The following is an 18928-nucleotide window of genomic DNA, read 5'->3' on the forward strand; positions in this document are numbered from 1 at the left end:
CGGCCCTTTAACTCCCGGACAGGTGCAGCCCGGCGCCGCCTCCGGTTGGCTGACGTGGGATGACGCAATGGCACATGGGCCGCCACCATTGGCTGTGGGTAGGCCCCGCCCCCCAGACTGCGGAGCTGGCGGATGCTGCACGTCTTACGCAGCCAGCGGCTGCGGTGGCGTTGGGGAGACTCAGCCGTCGGCGCCCGTGGGCTGGGTGGGTCATCTCTTCCTCCCCCGCAGCCTATGCGGATCTGGATCGTCCCTGTCGACTAGTGGGCCGCGTCTTTGCAGCCTGCGGGCCGCTAACCTGACCCCCTTTCTTCATATCCGGATCCGGGCTCCTCCCCACAAGACCCGGGTTCCGTTCCGGACTCCTCCCCCCAAGACCGCCCATCCGGCCTCTACTCACCTATTACTTGGACTCTGACCCATTCTCCCTAATTCTGCTGGTCCTGGCCTAAGAACCCATATTCAGGCCTGAAAACAATGAGTTGACTTCTCCTTTGCCAAGGACTCAGGCCACCTCTCCCACCGTGACAAGGATAACTTATTACCGTCTTGGAATTGCAGAATAGGCTCCTTCCTCACTACCTCCCCTCCCCCAGCCGAACCCCCGAGTCTAGCCTCTTTTTCTTATAATAACACACATCTGGGTTCCCAGACCCGCGGCACCTCAGAGCCAACCCTTTTCTTTCTCACCTGGCTCCTCCAGTGAGTCATCCCCATTCCCTCTATCTACAGGTTCCCAGCCTGGGTCAGAGATGGCCTCACTGCCCCCCAGAGGCCTGGTCCCACCTCTGCTCTGGGGACTAAGTCTCTTCCTTAGCCTCCCAGGCCCCGTCTGGCTCCAGCCCTCTCCGTCTCCCCAGTCCTCTCCCCCAACTGAGCTCCATCCATGTCATACCTGCCGTGGACTGGTCGACAGCTTCAACAAGGTGGGTGCATGAGCAGCCTCGTGGGGGGCGGCCTAACCATTATAGCACAGGGGTCGAGAGGAGTTCTGGGATGCAAGTCTGCATGAGTCAGGTACTAGCTTGGTTGCTTACTAGTTGTATATAGCCTTGGGCAGTTTGCCTCTCTGCCTCAGTTCCCTGGTGAGTGAAATACCAAAGTGCTAGAATGTGTCAGGCACTGTACTTAGCCATTACTAATGTTCTCCATTTCCAGGGCCTGGAGAGAACAATCCGGGACAACTTCGGAGGTGGAAATACTGCCTGGGAGGAAGAGAAGTTGTCCAAATACAAAGACAGGTAAGGGGCTGGAGAGGTGGGTTTGTACACCTCACCTCCCAATCTCTGCTCTACTGGTGGGGGCCTGGAGACTCTTGGGGAGTCCTTATTCAACAAATATCACTGAACATCTATAGTACAGCAGTAGATAAGGCATGCAAAAACCCATTGTTAAGGAGCTTACATTCTAGTAGAGGAGACAGTGAATAAGTAAATAGATAATGTCATATCAGGGAAAGAATAGACTACAGAATGGTGGGAGGTGTGATGTTCAAGGTGTGACATTTAAACAGAAACCTGAAGGGGGCGCTTGGGTGGCTCAGACGATTAAGCATCTGATTTCGGCTCAGGTCATGATCTCGCGGTCCGTGAGTTCGAGCCCCGCCTCAGGGTCTGTGCTGACAACTCAGAGCCTGGAGCCTGTTTCAGATTCTGTGTCTCCCTCTCTCTCTGACCCTACCCCGTTCATGCTGTCTCTCCCTGTCTCAAAAAAATAAATAAACGTTAAAAAGAAATTTAATCAGAAACCTGAAGTAAAGAAGCAAGCTATGTGACAGTCGGGGAAGGGATTTAGACAGAGTGGGACTGAGCTTGATGTATTTGAGAAGAGGCTGGGGGGGAGTGAGCAGAAGAGAGAATAGTACAACATGAAGCCAGAGGGGCTTGAAGGTCACAGAACGGAGTTAGATTTTATTCTGAGTGTAATGGTAAGCCATTGGAAGGTTTGGAGCAGGGAAGTGATGTGGTCTTATTTATACCTTTAAAAGATCACTCACTGCGATGTAGCAAAAAGACTGTAGGGACCAGAGTGGAGAAAGCAGGGAGAACATTTGGGAGGCTGGTCTTAAGTGTGACAGCAGCATGAGCTAGTGTGGAATCTAGTGGTGGACATGGTGAGAACGGGTCAGATTCTGGGTATATTTTGCAGATGGACTGATAGGGTTTGATGATGGAATCATTATGGGGTATGAGAGAAAAAGTAGAATAAAAAGTCCTTAGGTTTTGGGACTGAGCAACTGGGTGAATAGTGCGGCTGTTCTACGGTATAGGTAAAACTGAGGCAGGACCAGATTTAGAGGAGGGGTGGAATCAGGTGTTCTCTTTGAACATATTGGGCTGGGAGGTCTGTTAAACAGCCAAGTAGAGTTAGATTTAGCTGTGGGGAAATCAGGGGAAATGTAGGAGTTAGAAATATGAATTTGGGAGTCATCAGCATATAGTCAGTATTATAAAACCATGGAATGAGTTGAGACTATAATGAATGAAAGGCCTGAGTCCTAGGCCTTCCCACTTTTCAAAGTCAAGTTGAGGGGCACCTGGGTGGCTTAGTCGGTTAAACATCCAACTCTTGGTTTCAGCTCAGGTCATGATCTCATGGTGAGATCAAGCCCCGTGTCAGGCTCTGTGCTACCAGCGCAGAGCCTGCTTGGGATTCTCTCTCCTCTCTCTCTCTGCTCCTCCTCCACTCATGTGCACTTGTTCTCCCTCTCTCAAAATAAATACATAAACAAAAAAAAGTCAAGTTGAAGAGAAGAAATTAGCAAAGACTTGGAGTTAGACAGACTTGGATGTCAGTTGTGACCCTGTGTATCCTAGGGAAGGTCACTTAACCTCTGTGAGCCTCAGTTTCCTCATCTGTAAAATGGGGATGTTAATACTTGCTTTGACTATCTCATAGGATTGTGGTAAGGATTAAACGGTGATGCCCACTAGAAACAAAAGGTTTTGTTATCATGTAACATTGGTCATTTTCCTTTCCCTTCAGGGGCCTCAGTTTCCTCATTTAGGAATGAGATTGGGCAAGATAACCCGAAGAGCACTTTTGGCTGTATAGTGGCTCCTGTTTTCTGTTTGTGTTTTGTTTTTTAAGTCGTCTCCTCCTATATGCCAGGCACATGCCAGACCCTTTAAATACATAATATATATATACATAATATATGTGTGTGTGTGTGTATACATATTTAAAAAAATTTTTTTATTACAGTAAAGTATATATAACATAAAATTTACCACTAGAGACATTTTGTACATTTATAGTGTTTTGCAGTCTTTACCACTCTCTAGTTCCAGGCCACTTTTATCACCCCAGAAAGGAACTCTGTACCTATTAAGCAATCACTTCCTGTTCTCCCCTTCCCCCAGCCCCTGGCAACCATTACTCTGCTGTCTGTGTCCATTGGATTGTTGATTCCATTGGAACCCATTTATGTCTGGCTTCTTTCACTTATCATGATGTTTTAAAGTTATTTACTTATTTTTGAGAGAGAGAGAGAGAGAGAGAGAGCAAGCTGGGGAGGGGCAGAGAGAGAGAATCACAAGCAGACTCCACAATGTTAGTACAGAACCCAGTGTGGGGCTCAAACTTATGAACCATGAGATCATGACCTGAGCCGAAATCAAGACTCAGACACTTAACCAATTGAGCCATCCAAGCACCCCTTTTTAAAGCTTAATAAAATTTCATTGTATGGATACTACATTTTGTTTATCCATTCTTCAGTTAATGAATATTTGGGTTGTTTCTACCTTTTTTTTTTTTTAAATGTTTATTTTTGAGAGAGAGACAGAGACAGAGACAGAGCACGAGCTGGGGACGAGCAAGAGAGAGGGAGACACAGAATCCAAAGTAGGCTCCAGGCTCTGAGCTGTCAGCATAGAACCTGACACAGGGCTTGAACCCACGAACCGTGAGATCATGATCTGAGCTGAAGTCAGACGCTTAACTGACTGAGCCACCCAGGCGCCCCAAGTTGTTTCTACCTTTTGGCTGCTGTGTATAGTATTGCTACAAACATTTGTGTACAAGTGTTTGTTTGAGCAAACATTCTTTTGGGTATATAACCAAGAGTGGAATTACTGATTCATATGGTAATTGCATGTTAAACTTATTGAGGAAGTGCCAAACTGTTTTCCACAGTGGCTATACCATCTTTCATTCCATTCACCTTCACCATCCACCTTCAATGTAGGAGGGTTCCAATTTCTCCACATCCTGCCAACCCTTGTTACATGATGTATTTTTAATCACATATACGCAGCAAGGGTATTATCTTCCATTGTGAAAATGCAGGAACTGAGATATCTTACAACAAATGTGCAGGGCAGGTATTGTTTCCATTTTTCAGATGAGAAAAGAGAGGTTCAGGAGAGGTTAAGTGACTTGCCCAAGGTCACTCAACTAAATTCAAACCCAGGTCTGTCTGACTCACTAATCAGTACCCCTTCCATTATGCCCTACGGCCTTTCCTTTGACATTGTCATGGCATGAGGGTGGGGGGGAGAGGAGACCTTAAGGAGGGTGGTGGATGGGGTAGAACATATTCATACGATCCCTGCCCTGTCCGGTCAGTGAGACCCGCCTGGTAGAGGTGCTCGAGAGTGTGTGCAGCAAATCGGACTTTGAGTGCCACCGCCTGCTAGAGCTGAGTGAGGAGCTGGTGGAGAGCTGGTGGTTTCACAAGTGAGTTACTGGGGGGCTTCCCAGGGAGGGAGCCATAGGCAGGACCTGGTGGTAAAAGAGGGGAGTGCATGCTGGGGCCTGTGTCCTGGTTTGACTCCTTTTTCCAAACCTAGGTCTGCTAAGGACTTGGGGGGGTACCCAAGTTCTCAGTCTGAGCTTCAATTTACCCCTCTGCCAAATGGGGAGAGGGTGTTGGTTGGGTAGTGTTATGGGTCTTATATCCAAGAAGGGTTGTATCACAGGTTCTTTGGGAGGGTGGGGGGTGGATAGCACCTCTGACACTGTCTCAGCCCCCCTCACTATCATCCCCACCTGCTAACCCCCTCAGGCAGCAGGAAGCCCCAGACCTCTTCCAGTGGCTCTGCTCAGATTCCCTGAAGCTCTGCTGCCCCTCTGGCACCTTCGGGCCCTCCTGCCTCCGTGAGTTTTTCAAGCTCCTCTTGGGGGATGAGGGGACTGCCAAGGTCAGGGATCCAGTCCTGACTCTACCGCATAGCTGGCTGTGTGAGCTCAGGTTGCCCTCATAACTTCTCTGGACCTTCATTCTCATCTGCCTTTGAGAGCTGTTGAGATGAGCAAATCAGTGGGGAACGGCTCTGAAAAAAGATCAGTGGGCTAGACTGAGTCAGATGGGACTATGGTTTTTTTCATGTATGTTAGAAATGGCCCCACCCACCCCCCATTTCCCATGCATGGATCAGACCAGGCCCCATCCCCTGAACTAAGGCGATCTTCCTAGGGACAGGCGGGTGCTGCTTTGAAGCCCCCATTGTCATCACACAGTCCTGAGGGAGGAGCTAAACCTACTACCAGCCCCTAAAGTCTGGAAGATTCAGATAAAAGACTAAGTGACACAAAGAATAAAAAATAGATAAAACAAAAAACAACAACAACAAAGGGAGAGTGACTAAGATGATAATTCAGTCTTTATAAGAGAAAAGATTTATAAATAACCTGTTCCACAGTGGGGTATTGGTTAAGTAAATTTCATATAGTTTATGATGAAATATTATGTTGCCATTAAAATTGAGTTTGCTCTCCAAAAATATTTAATGGTATGGGGAAATAATCTCTGTATTCACGATTGTGTTTATGATCTCACCCGGTTTGGTATCTGCCCACAGCCTGTCCTGGGGGCGCAGAAAAGCCCTGCGGTGGCCACGGGCGGTGTGAAGGGGAAGGGACTCGAGGGGGCAGCGGGCACTGTGACTGCCAGGCCGGCTATGGGGGCGAGGCTTGTGGCCAATGTGGCCTCGGCTACTTTGAGGCAGAGCGCAACGCCAGCCATCTGGTATGTTCGGGTAGGTAACCAAGAGGCACAGGGCTGGGCAAGGGCAGATGGGTTACCTGCCTGCCTACCCTCACACTTCCCCCTTCTCACCCAGCTTGTTTTGGCCCCTGTGCCCGCTGCTCGGGACCTGAGGAGTCCAACTGTTTACAGTGCAAGAAGGGCTGGGCACTGCATCACCTCAAGTGTGTAGGTGAGTGAGGCCCTAGCCCTAGGTCTGGGGAGGAAAGCAGCAGCCTGGACTTGGTCCCCATCAGCATGCACATCTCTGGGCTAGACCACCACAGTTCCCAACTTCATGGTGATCTCAACCTGTTCGGGAAGGCAGAAAAGTAACCTAGAGTACAGACCGGTCTTTGTACAGTTGGAGATGCCCCTGATCCAGCTCTGTAGAGGTGGGGAATCAGGAAAGGCTTCTTGCAGGTGGTATCCCTTAGGCCAAGTCTTGAAAATTGAGGAAGAGTTAGCCAGGGAAATGAAGATACTTAACCTGGGGTCAGGAAGCCTGGGTTCAAGACTTAGTTTTGGTCTCTGTGTAGCTATTTATATAAACGAGGGTAAACGCTAAGCTGCTACAACAGAAAGGTCACCAAAGACTATGACTTAAAGAATATAGAGGTTTATTTTTATCTTATACCACAGTCTTAAAACAAGTGGTCCAGGCTGGCAAGGAAGTTCCACCTGTTACAAGCATTCAAGGACCCAGATACTTTCTGTCTTACAGTGTGGTCATCCCCTTGGGATGTTTTTGTTGTTTGAGGTACCTCCATGTTCCATAACCAACACTCAGGAAGTGAGAAAGGGAAGAAAATGCATGGAAGAGTCCACTTCTGTTGTTTTAAGGCCAAGCTAAAAGTGGAGCACATCATTTCTGTTTACATCCTGTTGGCCAGAACTCAATCATTAGGCCACACTTAGCTGCAAGGCAGATTGGAAAATGTCATCTTTAGTAGGGCAGCCCGAAGTCCTACTGCACCTCTGCCTTCGTGTTGGCACACAGCCGGCAGTCTCTGCCAAGCTATTTGAGTCTGAGCAGGTCCCTTCCCCAACAACCTTGGCCTCAGCTTCCCTGTTAGTGCGATAGGGATTGAAATCCGTATCCTGCCTGCTTCCTTGCAGACATCGATGAGTGTGGCACGGAACGAGCCAGCTGTGGATCCAACCAGTTCTGTGTGAACACAGAGGGCTCCTATGAGTGCCGAGGTAAGTGCTGATTCTGTAAGGAAGGAGTGTGGGAAGGGTAGAAGGGGCTGCTCCATGCCCTTTCCCCCAAGTTTCTGCCTTCTCAGGCACCAGAAACCACCCCCACCCCCCCGCCAGACCTCTTCTGGAGCAAGGCTTCCCCCCCTCCACAATCCGCCTCCGGCCTAAGGGCAGCTCTCACCCTCTTCTCTCCTATCCCTTCTCCAGACTGTGCCAAGGCCTGCCTGGGCTGCATGGGGGCAGGGCCAGGCCGCTGTAAGAAATGCAGCCCTGGCTACCAGCAGGTGGGCTCCAAGTGTCTCGGTGAGTCTCCTGCCAGTGGGGCACAGACACCGTGAAGTGCCTTGCCCACCACAAATTGAGAAGAGCTGGAATGTGGACAGGGCAGGGGAAGGAAGGGTGGAATGTTGTTTGGGCAAGGGCAAAGGGGTGTCTGGATATGAATGAGATGGAGTCAGGGCTGCCATATGTGGGACCCTGGCAGTGGGGGTCTGACCCCGCCTCACCCTCCCTCAAGATGTGGACGAATGTGAGACAGAGGTGTGTCCAGGAGAGAACGAGCAGTGCGAGAACACCGAGGGCAGTTATCGCTGTGTCTGTGCCGAGGGCTACAAACAGATGGAGGGCGTCTGTGTGAAGGAGCAGATCCCAGGTGAGCCCTGTAGTGGCCCCCAGAAACCTGAGGAAGGGAGGTCCTCATCCAGGGGGAGGGCAGGCAAGCCCCTTCTCCAGGCAGCCATAGGCCCTGTCCCATCCCCACTGCCACCCATCCCCCATAAGGCTGCACTGAGACCCAAACCCTACATCTGATCCCCAGGCTGACTTTTAGCCGCCTCACACCTCCCAAGGCAGAAAGAATATGGCACTTGGTGTCAAATCCCCCCTACCTCCCTTCTTATCTGTCCATTGGGGCCAGTCCTTACCCTGGGCTGCTGACAGCTGTTGCAGGCTGTTGTTCTGAGATGAAGGACAACCACAATGATGACGATGGTGACTACTTCACAGCTCTTACCATGTGTTGACACTGTTCCAAGCCTGTTGCATGTATTAAGTTATTTCGCTTCTACAATAGGTCCAGTGCTGTTCGTATTATTCTCATCCTCACTTTACAGGGTGGAAACTAGGATGCCGACAGATGAAATAACTTGCCCAGGACCACATGACAAGCAGGTCGCAGAGCTGCGAGTCAAATCCATGCAGTCTGGCTCTGGAGCCGGGCTGGTACACAGGCTGTCTCCAGACTTGCCCACCACATGATCTTGGGCAAACCTCTTCACCGCTCTGAACCTCAGTTTCCCATTTATTGAGACAGGGACAATAACTGCCCGTTGGAGTTGTTCTCAGCAGTAAATGACATCATGTGCTGGCTTGCTGGGCAACCATGTGGCAGCAATGATGAGGTACGTGGGAAGCTCCAGGAACAGCGGGGGAGTGACAGGTGCTTCTCTTGTTCCTCACAGAGTCAACAGGCTTCTTCTCGGAGATGACAGAGGATGAGCTGGTGGTGCTGCAGCAGATGTTCTTCGGTGTCATCATCTGTGCACTGGCCACACTAGCTGCCAAGGGTGACTTGGTGTTTACCGCCATCTTCATTGGGGCTGTGGCAGCCATGACTGGCTACTGGTTGTCAGAGCGCAGCGACCGTGTGCTGGAGGGCTTCATCAAGGGCAGATAATCCTTGCCACATTTGCAGGATCTCCTCCTATCCAGGCTGCCCCCAGAAGTCAGGCCTCTTTCCTGCCTGGACACTTGAGGCAGCTTGCTTTATTTTTGAGCGGGGTAAATACCACACCTCACACCTAGGCAGGTGAGACCCTTGGGGTGAAAAAAGTAGCCCTAAATATGGATGCCATGAGATCTTGGCCTGGGGGAACTGGGTAGGCTTCACAATGTGTGTGAATTTTTAAAAAAGTATCTCCTTGTGGTGGCTGCTAGTGGGCTTTGGCCCCTGTCCAGGATGAGGGGGGATTCCCTCCAGGGGTGGGCCCATCATAGCCTCCTCCTGCCAGCTGCATGCTGCCAGCTCCTGTTCTGTACCCCTGCCCCTCAGCCGCTGATTATTTATTCATCTCAGGAAATAAAGGTCTTGGAAAATGGAGAAACTTCAGTCTCACTACCTGCCTCCTACTCCCTATGGGTTGGCCTGAGCTACTGCGAGCCCCCCCCCCCCACCCTTGGGGAAATTTTCTAAAACCCTGGGAAATTGAGGGCTACCATGATGGAGGAGCAGTATAAGGAGGACAGAGGGGCTTGGCCCTGAAGTAGTGTTAGGAGAAGGGGATGGAGGAACCAGGCTTTGGAGTGGAGGTTCCTGGGTTCATTGCCAGCTATCATTTGCCAAAGGACCCTGGACAAATTGCTTTTGTCTCTGATCTTCACTCTTCCCATCTATAAAATGGGCATGATAATGCTTTCCACTCAGGCTTAATAGAATTAAGGAAGATGATAAATACAAAGAGCTGAAAACCGTGTACAACAGATAGATGTTCTGTAGCCGTCATTCTTAAGGCTTCCCACAGTGGGGTACCTTTCCTTTCTGGGTCCTCCCCTCCCCAACATATAGGGGACTTGGGATTGCTGGGGGTCGGGGGTGGGGACTGCTACCTCTTCCCTGAACGGGATCCTGGCATGGCCAGAGGGAGGCATGAGCCAAGTCCTAAGGGTTTATTTCTTTGGCACAAAGAGGACAGTCAGTCTGGGCAAGCAAACCTCATCTCCACACTACGGAGTCTGGAGGGGTGTTTGAGGGTACCTGGACCCCATATCCCATACCCAAACCCATGCATGTCCACCCTGTATTCCGCATAAGTCACAGCCTCTGTGCAAAATACCCACTGAAAAAAATAGATATTTAAAAAACAAAAAATGGGGGCAGTTAGGTTCATGCCCCAATGTTGCCAGGGGCTGTAGTTAGATGGAAACCCGGGAATGCCAGTTTTTCAAATGTTCAGTTGTCCCAGTCGGCCAAGCCATATGGCCATCGAGGGTAGGGCCCCGGTCCTGCATCCCTGGACCCCTCAGAGCTCGATGGTGTCACTGGAGGCGCTGCGGGAGTCCCCGGGCTTGCAGCGAGGCTGGACCTCACTCTGAGCTTCCCCGGACCGGGAGGGGGTGGGGGCAGGAGCAGGGGCTGGGGCAGGCAGTAGCTGCACCGTGCTGGGCAGCTCATCCAGGGGCAGACTGTCCACCGACGACAGCCCGTGACGCCACGGGTTCCAGCTGATCTTGAGCGAGCCCCGGGAGAAGCTGTCCATGGAGCTGCCAGAAACCGCCCCGTCAGGTTCATCCGCGACATGTGGTGGGACCGGGCCGCGCACGCGCACGTCGCTGAGAGACCGGCAGCGGCCCCTCAGGAGCGAAGAGACTGCGCCCTCGAGCTCGGCGTCGGGGTGGCTGCCCCGGCGCGGCCGCAGCGCGCCCCCGGGCGGCGGGGAGGACAGACCGCGCAGGCCACAGCGCCGGAAAACGCTGTCTCGCACCAAGTGCTCTCGGAACAGCGCGGCGTCGATGCTGCGGCTCAAGTTGATGGGTGATGGCGGCCGCAGGTCCAGCTCGCTCATCGACGGCGCCGGCCCCACGCTGCTGCGGGACAGTCCAGGGCCACCCTGGGGACCGCGGCCCAACGACGCAGCCGATCCCCAGGCGCCTGAACTGGGCGTGGCAGGCGGCCCACCCTCTGCTGGGTTGCGGATGAGGCTCTTGCTTATGTCCAAGCTGCCTGCACCCACGCCACTAGGCCCCGCATAGCAGTTGTTTGGTCGCTCAGGCACCTCGCTCTTGCCCGAGGGCGTGGGGCACGCCAGGCGCAGCAACTTAGCCCAGCAAGCGTGCTCTGTGGGCGGCCTGGGCCGCGCGGCGGCTACAGCGGCTAGCGCAAGGGTGAGGGCCCATGTCAGCTCCAGCAGGCGCAGCCAGAAGTGGACGCCCCACCAGGCCCACGAAAAGCGACCCACCCGACCTGGGCCCGGGTATAGCCAGAGCGCCGCTGCCAGTTGCAAGCCACTGGCCAGCAGCCCCAGCGCGCCGGCCACGGCCAGCAGCCGCGGGCCCGGGCTGGCATCCCAGCCCCGCGGCCCGTCCAGCAGGCGGCGACGGCACAGACAGAGTGTGCCCAGAGCCACGGCCGCGCCCCAGGCACAAGACAAGCCCTGAGCCAGGAGGTTGAACGCAGGCCTCACTGACAACAGGTCAGTAGTCAGCAACCCCACGCCGTGCGCCAACGCCAACGCTCCCAGCAGGAGCGGGTTTTGCAGCTGCTGTGGCAGCCCCGCGCCCAGCCCGAGTAGGGTCAGGGCCGCCAGCGCAGTGAGCAGCAAGGGGAAGGGCAGGTTGTAGAGCACCAGGCCGGTGCGTAAGCCCAGCCGTGCCTGAGAGCCGTATGGGTCCGCGAGCATGTAGGCAGATCGAAGCCCCGACGCTATGAGCACCAGCACCGCTGCCACCAGAGCCAGCCGGGGCCCCGCAGGGGCAGCTGCCAGTGAGGCCAGTGCCAACAACGCGGGCAACAGGAAGAGCACCCCCACCCCATAGACGTGCAGCTCCCAGGAAAAGCTCAGCACCCGCCGCAGGGGACCCCAGCGTAGGGGAGGGGCGGTGGCATTGGCCGGGGGGCTGGTGGCTGGGGCTGATGCCATGGAGCTGGCTGAGGGCTCCGGAGGGGGTGGCTGGCCCAGGGCGCGCTGCGTAGTGACCCGAATGAGGCCCCGGCGTGACGTCGAGGGGGCCTGGACTGGGGGTGCTGGGGGATGGCTTTGGGGGCGCCCCGGCCACTCCTCGGCTTCATCTGCAATAATAACAATATCAGAATAACCCTTTGAAAAGTGCTTTTGATTTCCCACATTCTCTAGTGTGGTGGGCAAGTTATTTCACTTTTCTAAGCACATCTGTGAAATGGGGATGGTAATAGCACCTACCTCATTGGATTGTGGGGAAGATTAAATGTTTAGCATAGTGCCCAACACCCAGTAATGTTAAACGACATGACCTATCACTTTTATTAATAATATACCAGCAGTTCTCAACATTGGCTGCATATTAGAATCACCTGGAGACGAACTGAATCAGAATTCCTTGGGATGGGGCCTGGGTATTGGAATTTTTTAAAAGCTCCTCCAGTGATTTGTGGGAGTTGGAGACACTGCACTAAATATATCCAAGTTACATTTACGAATATTCTATCCCCAAAGGGCAAATGACTTGTCCCAGAGTACCCAGCATTAGTTTATTATCCTTAAGTTTTTGAAGGAAGTCCTGGCCAGTTCCTTTAAGGAAGTATTTGTTCCCATTCACTCCCCCCATGTACCTCGGTTTTTAATTATTAAACAGAGTACCCACTCTCCCCCAAACCCCTAGTCATCCCCTCACCTGGCTGCAGGGCTCCCACAGGGCTCTCTGTTCGATTTGTAGTTGGGCCAGGGTCCAAGGGGCCAGGGATGAGGGACTTGGGGGTACCTGGGGTCTCCAGTGCTCCTCTCACCCGCTGGGGGGAGATGGGGTCTGCTCCATTCATTGCTGCTATCTCTGAAATAACAAAAGCAGTTATCACTGCCTGACCATGCAGTGGTCCCCAAAGTCTAGTCCCCCCAAAGGGAGGCACAATCACGCTCATTTGCCAGAATGAGGAAAATGGGACCCAGAGAGACCAGAGGTCACATAGAAACTGGGGCATCCAGCTATGCTGGAACACCGTCCCCTCCCAGCCCTACTGGGAAACCTCCACTTTGATACCCACCTGGCTTAGGTTGCACGTCAGGAGTCTCTGTGGCTGGGGGACCTGAGGGCTGGGGTCTTGGTGAGCTCCTCACATCAGAAAGATCAGCCTCTTTGGGTGAGGGACTTGGAAGACTGACTTCCCAGGTCTCCCCACCTCCAGCCTTCTTGGGGAGCTCAAGTGGTAGCTCCTCAGTAGGAGGAAGGCTTTTGGCCAATGCCAGGTCTGGCTGCGGCCCAGGCTCCTGAGAGGATGCCACCTCAGCTGGAGATACCAAACCAACATGAGGGGCTGCTGGATCTTGTTGGGTGAAGAGGGGGCTTTGAGCTGCCTCCTGGAAGTCCTCCTCGCCCCCACCCTGTTCTTCCAGCACTGGCGTCTTGGTAGTGCCCAAGTTGGGGGCAAGAGTCTGGGAAGGGCCCTGGTGGTCTAAGGGGGATATCTCTGAGACTCTGATCTTGGCTTCGGCCACCAGACCCTCATCTTTAGGTGGTTGTTGTCCCATTTGGCCTCCAGATTCCTCTGGCCCTGGGGAGGGAGAAACTGTAGCTATCCTGAGTTGGAGTCTGGGAGTTATGGGGATGAAAGTGAGATGGGGGAGACCCACTGGATGGGGGGCTGGTGCTTCTTGCTCCATAGGCTCCTGTGAGTCAGGAGGTCCTGTCCAGCCATGAGAACTTGGCCCTCGAGCCATCTGGAGATCATCAGTTACTGGGAGTCCTTCTCTCTGAGCCCTATGGGCTGCTTTAGGTCCGTGCAGGGCTGGGCCAAGGGGAGAATCTGCGGGCGCCTCAGGTGCTTCCTCGGCAGGGACCTGGGGGACATTGGAGTTCCAGGGGCTCTCATCTCTGGACTTCTGCCAGAGGAAGTCGAGGGCATGGGGCTCTGTGCCCATAGGGCCCTGGGGGTCATCTCCTAGGATCAGGTGTGGTTCCGAGTCCTCAAGTGGCTTGGGAAGGCGCCGGCCCAGAGCAGGGCCAGGCTCCAGGGAGAGCAGCAGCATCAGCAGTAGGGGGCCACATACACGGCCCCATGGGCTGGGGGCCATGGTCCACTCTGATGTGTGGGCCTAGAACACTCAACTTCCAGTCCTCACTGGATGAGCCTAAAAAAAGGAGAAGGGGGATGACATGTGAGCATTGGGAGCATCCATAGCTGTCCCAAGGCAGGTGGTGGCAAGAAAGAAAGAAAGAAAGAGAGCTCCCCTTTCCCCAACCCCTTCCTGTTCAACCCCTTCATGCTGCCCAGAGTGACCTTTTAAAAATGTATCTCTGGTCATGCCACTTGCCCTACTTCAAAACCTTTGGTGGCTCCCCATCACCCTCAGGAAATAATATAAGCTTCTCTCTTAGCCTTCCAAGGCTACACCAGGCTGCTCATCCCCTTCAACAACCACTGGGCTGTCCAATGCCCCAATCCTTTGCTCCTGCTGTTCCCTCAGCCTGGACTGCCCTCTCCCTTCTTCTTCACTAGCTGAAATCCTCTTTTTTTTTTTTTTAATGTTTACTTATTTATGAGAGAGAGGGAGACAGAGCATGAGTGGGGGAGGGGCAGAGAGAGACAGAGAGAGAGAGAGAGAGAGAGGGAGACACAGAATCTGAAGACTCACAGAGCTGAGCTGTCATCACAGAGCCTGATGTGGGGCTTGAACTCATGAACCATGAGATCATGACCTGAACCAAAGTTGGATGCTCAACTGACTGAGCCACCCAGGTGCCCCTGAAACCCTATTCTTGAAGGCCTGGCTCAAATATCAGAGCAGTGAAGAGGGAGAGGAACATGTCCCTGCCTTTGAGGAGAGATCTGGGTTTGAATCCCACCTTTGCTATTTCCTGGGTGAGTCACTTCACCTCTGCAAATCATGGTTTTCCCATCAGTAAAATGGGTATAAGAAAAGTACCTAATTCAAAGGAGCTCTTCCAAGACTTACCTAACAAAACACATTATATAGGCCAGGCCCATAATAGGAGTTTAATAAGCATTAGAGACCTTTTACTTTTCCCTTTGTCCAGAAAGCTTTCTTTCCACCAGCCCCCTGACCTATTTCAACAAAATATGTGAGCACATACTATCTGCGAGGCCCTGGGGATAAAGCAGTGAAAAGACTGACAAGATGCCTGCCCTCACTGAGCTGGCATTCTAGAGTAAGAGGCAGACAATGAATAATTTTAAATAAGATGAGCGCTGAAGAAAATAAAACAGGTTAAGAGATTGATGGGGGCTACTTTACACGGGGTACAGCAGGAAGACCTCTGAGAGGTGACATCTAAGCTAGATGCTGACGAGAAGGAGCCAGCCATTTGAAGATAATGAGGGAAAAGTATTTGGCAAAGGGAACAGAAAGTGCAAAAGGCCTTGAAGCAGAATGAATGAGGTGAATTCAGGAAATGAAAAGGCTAGTGTGGCTGGAGCAGAGCAAAGGAAGGAGAAAGGAGCGAAGGGAGATAAGATCAAGAAGGTGGGGCTAGATCACAAGGGCCCTTGTAAGCCACAATAAGGCACCTGGATTTTATTCTAAGTATCACAGGAAGCCAATGCAGATGTTAAGCATGGAAGAAAAAGGTCCAATTAAGTGTACTGAAAAGGGGGAGAGAGGCCAGTGCAGAAATCCAGGTAAGATGATAATAGTGGCTTGTTTCAGCTTAGACATTTCTTTCCCTGACACCACCTTCACCCCTTCCTATCATTCAGGTCACATAATGCAATCTCAGGTCTCCTCCACTGGCCTGGGGCTTTTCAAGGGCTGTTTTTGCATCTTTATTTCTTGCCTCAGGCCCCCTATATATGCCTGGCCCTGGGTAGATACACCCTCAAGTTTCCTCTTCTTGAGTCCCTAGTTAAGCCAGGGAGGCAGGAAGGTGGCCAGGAGACTACAGGGCCAGGGCACAGCAACTGTGAGAGAGGAGAGGCTTGGGTGTGTTTAGGGGCAGAAGCCCTGCTCCTTTCTTCTCTGGGAAGACTCCCTGGCTCCTCATCTTTGGTGGCTCACAGACCCCTTGAGAAACCAATGAAAGTTCCAGGTGCTCTCTCCAGAAAAATGCCAAGGTTCATCCAAAGTTGTGGACAATTTCAGGGGGTTCAAAGATCCCCCAAACTAGACTCTGCCTTAAAGTCTTGTTAATTTCTCAAGCATTCACTCTGCTCTGCTCCTAGCTGGGTGCTGGGGACCCAAAGAGAAGCCTCAGTTGCAGTGTCAGGATTGGGGGGGGGGGTAGCTGAGGAGGAAGGACTGAACAGCCACTGACACATGTCCTGGTTAATAATAGTGCTCCTGTGTTGAGCACTTACCAGTAAGGCTCCTGCGCTAAGATTAGCTGCCTGTCCTCCATCTCACCCAACCCTCTCAACACAAGCAGGTGTAGGTATAACCATTTCATAGAGGATGAAACCAAGGTTCAGAGAGGTTTCGCAAATCACCCAAGGTCACACAGCCAGCGAATGGCCACACTAGGTGTTGTGAGACCTGCAATGGCTCATTTTGCACAGGGCGTCCAAAAGCTTTTCAGAGAAGGTAGTTGAGTTAGGCCTTCAGTGATAAGCATATGCCATCTGCTCAACCGCCCGCAATTCAAATGAGATGTAGGCATTTATGGGCACGGAGGAGGCTGCCCAGTCCTGGGTTCCCGCTACAGGACAGATTCTTGGGGGGATGGGGTAAAGGGTAGGGGGTATCTCTCTGCCCTAGGGACTGGAGAGAGGCCCGCCTGGGGGCAGGGCGAGGGCCGCCGCAGAGCAGCCTCCAGGACCTGGTCCATCTCGGGTTACCTCTCCTCCTCCGGCTCCTCTCCTCTGGCTCCGCGCCTTCCCGCAGTGTCCCGGGTGGGGGTGGGCGCTGGTGCAGGCCTTGCCTCTCGCGCCCAGAAAGGGGGCTGCAGTCCATGCTCCCTGCCTGGACCCGTCATCGCCCCCTCCCTCGGCCAGCTCCTCACCTGGGCGCCTAGCCGGCAGCCCCCGCGTTCACCTTGCGTGCGTCCCTGCAGCCGCTCCCCGCGCCGCATCCTCCGCGATGCTCAGACTTGGCTAACAGAGCCCGGCGCTGCCGATCGCCGAGCCCGCCCACAGGAAAGCCATCCCCACTTAACCCTTTCCCCTTAGGGGTGGATTCTGCTCCCCGTCCTGACCTCCCCTCTCTCGGAGATTCTCAGGGCTAAGAGGGGAACCGAGGTTCCCTTCCGCAGCATCCCTGAATAAGGGACAGCCAATCCTGGTTTGCACACCTCGTGGAGCTCACTGTCTTTATACCTGTATACCTATATCCTTATAGGGGTATATATATATATATATATATATATATATATATATATATATATATATAACACACACACACACATATACATATATATATATACATACATACATATATACATACATACATACCTAGAGGTAAATCCTACTTACAGCTTGCTGTTTATCCTTCAGATCTTTTTCAATGCACAGTCACATATACGTTTTAAATAGAAATGAGATCATACTGTACATACTGTTCTGTAACTTGCCTTTCTTCTCTTCACGGTGGAATATGTGCTGGCACATTTTCCATGTAAATTTCTACAGATCCATTTCATTTCTTGTATCTGCTGTTGAGAATTGAAGCATGCACTCAGCCTATACTTTTAATTTATCCAGTCCTGAGGTTGGAGATGTAGATTGTTTCTAGCCTCTTGCTGGCAGGAATAATAAGGCAGGGGCCATTCTTGGGTAGACATCTTGGGGCACAAGCACTAGTGTGCCTGTCGGATAATCTCCTACGTGAGGTATGGTTAGATCTAGGAGTCTGCACATTTTCAGGTCTTGATAGACACTGTCAGAATGCCCCTGGTCCCTCTTTGGACAGCTCCTGATGTACTCAATGTCCACCATCGGGTTCAGTAACATTAAGAGAAATTTACACAAGGAATACATGTGGTCGTTAATATGATGTAAAATCTTTAATGCCATGGAGAAATTTCCAGGGTAGATTATTGTTTATTTATTTAAGTTTCAGTCATTCTATGTAAAAATCATGTAGGCTGATTGTCCCAAGTCAACACAGAAACGTTCAAAGAACACATTCAATGTCTTACTTGTGGCCTCTTCAAGTCTGCCTCCCCAGGTGTACCCACTGTTAGCATCATGTTGTTTCCTTTACTTATAAAAACATGTATGTGCATGCTATTCTTCTCACAAAAATAGGATCATACTACGCATATTATCCTATAACTTTCTTTTGGCCTTAAGCAATATATGTTGGAAACATTCTGAAGGCAATGCATACTTATTAGCTCCACCCTTTTTTTCAACTAGCTGTGGAGTGCTGCATGGTGTGGATGCACTGTCATTTACGCACATTCCCAACATTCTCCTACTGAACAGTATTTAGCTGGTTTACAGCTACTTCTTTTCTACTAGAAACAATACTGCAATAAACATCCTTACATACCAATACATACATCTTTATGTGGCGATACTCTGTTCTCTCAGATAATTATTTATATGATCCCATTTTTGTTAATATCTACCTGGATGTATCTATCTATCATCCATGTTATCTGTGTACCTATCCTACCAATCCTATCCCTAATTATTAGCAGGTAAATAGTAGTTGATGTGATTTTTATTTAATTTTGCTTTTCTGTTTACCAATATTCTACACAACCATGTGTTTCTTTTGTGATCAGAGATAGGAATGCTAAATATCACTTAAAAAAGAAAGAAAGAGGGGCGCCTGGGTGGCGCAGTCGGTTAAGCGTCCGACTTCAGCCAGGTCACGATCTCACGGTCCGGGAGTTCTAGCCCCGTGTCGGGCTCTGGGCTGATGGCTCGGAGCCTGGAGCCTGTTTCCGATTCTGTGTCTCCCTCTCTCGCTGCCCCTCCCCCGTTCATGCTCTGTCTCTCTCTGTCCCAAAAATAAATAAACGTTGAAAAAAAAAATTTAAAAAAAATAAAAAAAGAAATAAAAAAAAAAAAAAGAAAGAAAGAAAGAGGGGCACCTGGGTGGCTCAGTCGATTGAACATCCAACTCTTGATTTTGGCTCAGGTCATGACCCCAGGGTCATGGGATTGAGCCC

General features: G+C 51.6%; 2 protein-coding genes across 5 annotated transcripts; one reads left to right on the plus strand and one right to left on the minus strand.

The window, feature by feature from the left end:
- Positions 1 to 77: 77 nt before the first annotated feature.
- CRELD1 (cysteine rich with EGF like domains 1) lies at positions 78 to 9269 on the plus strand. Of its 2 annotated transcripts, none has more exons than XM_045493736.1 (11): positions 78 to 205; positions 733 to 926; positions 1159 to 1241; positions 4570 to 4680; positions 5009 to 5100; positions 5805 to 5981; positions 6066 to 6161; positions 7088 to 7171; positions 7379 to 7474; positions 7689 to 7823; positions 8284 to 9269. In XM_045493736.1, the coding sequence occupies exons 1-11, from the start codon at positions 133 to 135 to the stop codon at positions 8313 to 8315; spliced, it is 1173 nt and encodes a 390-aa protein (XP_045349692.1). In that variant the 5' UTR covers positions 78 to 132; the 3' UTR covers positions 8316 to 9269. The 2 variants fall into 2 exon arrangements, with proteins under 2 accessions (XP_045349692.1, XP_045349691.1); XM_045493735.1 differs by having other exon boundaries at positions 8632 to 9269.
- On the minus strand, positions 6572 to 17545 carry PRRT3 (proline rich transmembrane protein 3). 3 transcript variants are annotated; one of them, XR_006716024.1, is made up of 5 exons: positions 16811 to 17100; positions 12903 to 13986; positions 12536 to 12691; positions 8095 to 11954; positions 6572 to 7184 (listed from the first exon to the last, which is right to left on the minus strand). XR_006716024.1 is itself a non-coding variant. In XM_045493707.1 (4 exons), exons 2-4 carry the CDS (start codon positions 13927 to 13929, stop codon positions 10189 to 10191), a joined length of 2949 nt encoding a protein of 982 aa, XP_045349663.1. In that variant the 5' UTR covers positions 13930 to 13986; positions 17259 to 17545; the 3' UTR covers positions 9821 to 10188. The 3 variants fall into 3 exon arrangements, 2 of the variants coding, with proteins under 2 accessions (XP_045349663.1, XP_045349662.1); XM_045493707.1 differs by lacking the exons at positions 6572 to 7184; positions 16811 to 17100 and adding an exon at positions 17259 to 17545 and having other exon boundaries at positions 9821 to 11954; XM_045493706.1 differs by lacking the exons at positions 6572 to 7184; positions 16811 to 17100 and adding an exon at positions 16647 to 16802 and having other exon boundaries at positions 9821 to 11954.
- Positions 17546 to 18928: the final 1383 nt, after the last annotated feature.

Source organism: Leopardus geoffroyi, chromosome A2, assembly GCF_018350155.1.
Source record: "Leopardus geoffroyi isolate Oge1 chromosome A2, O.geoffroyi_Oge1_pat1.0, whole genome shotgun sequence".
Taxonomy (NCBI): Eukaryota; Metazoa; Chordata; class Mammalia; order Carnivora; family Felidae; genus Leopardus; species Leopardus geoffroyi.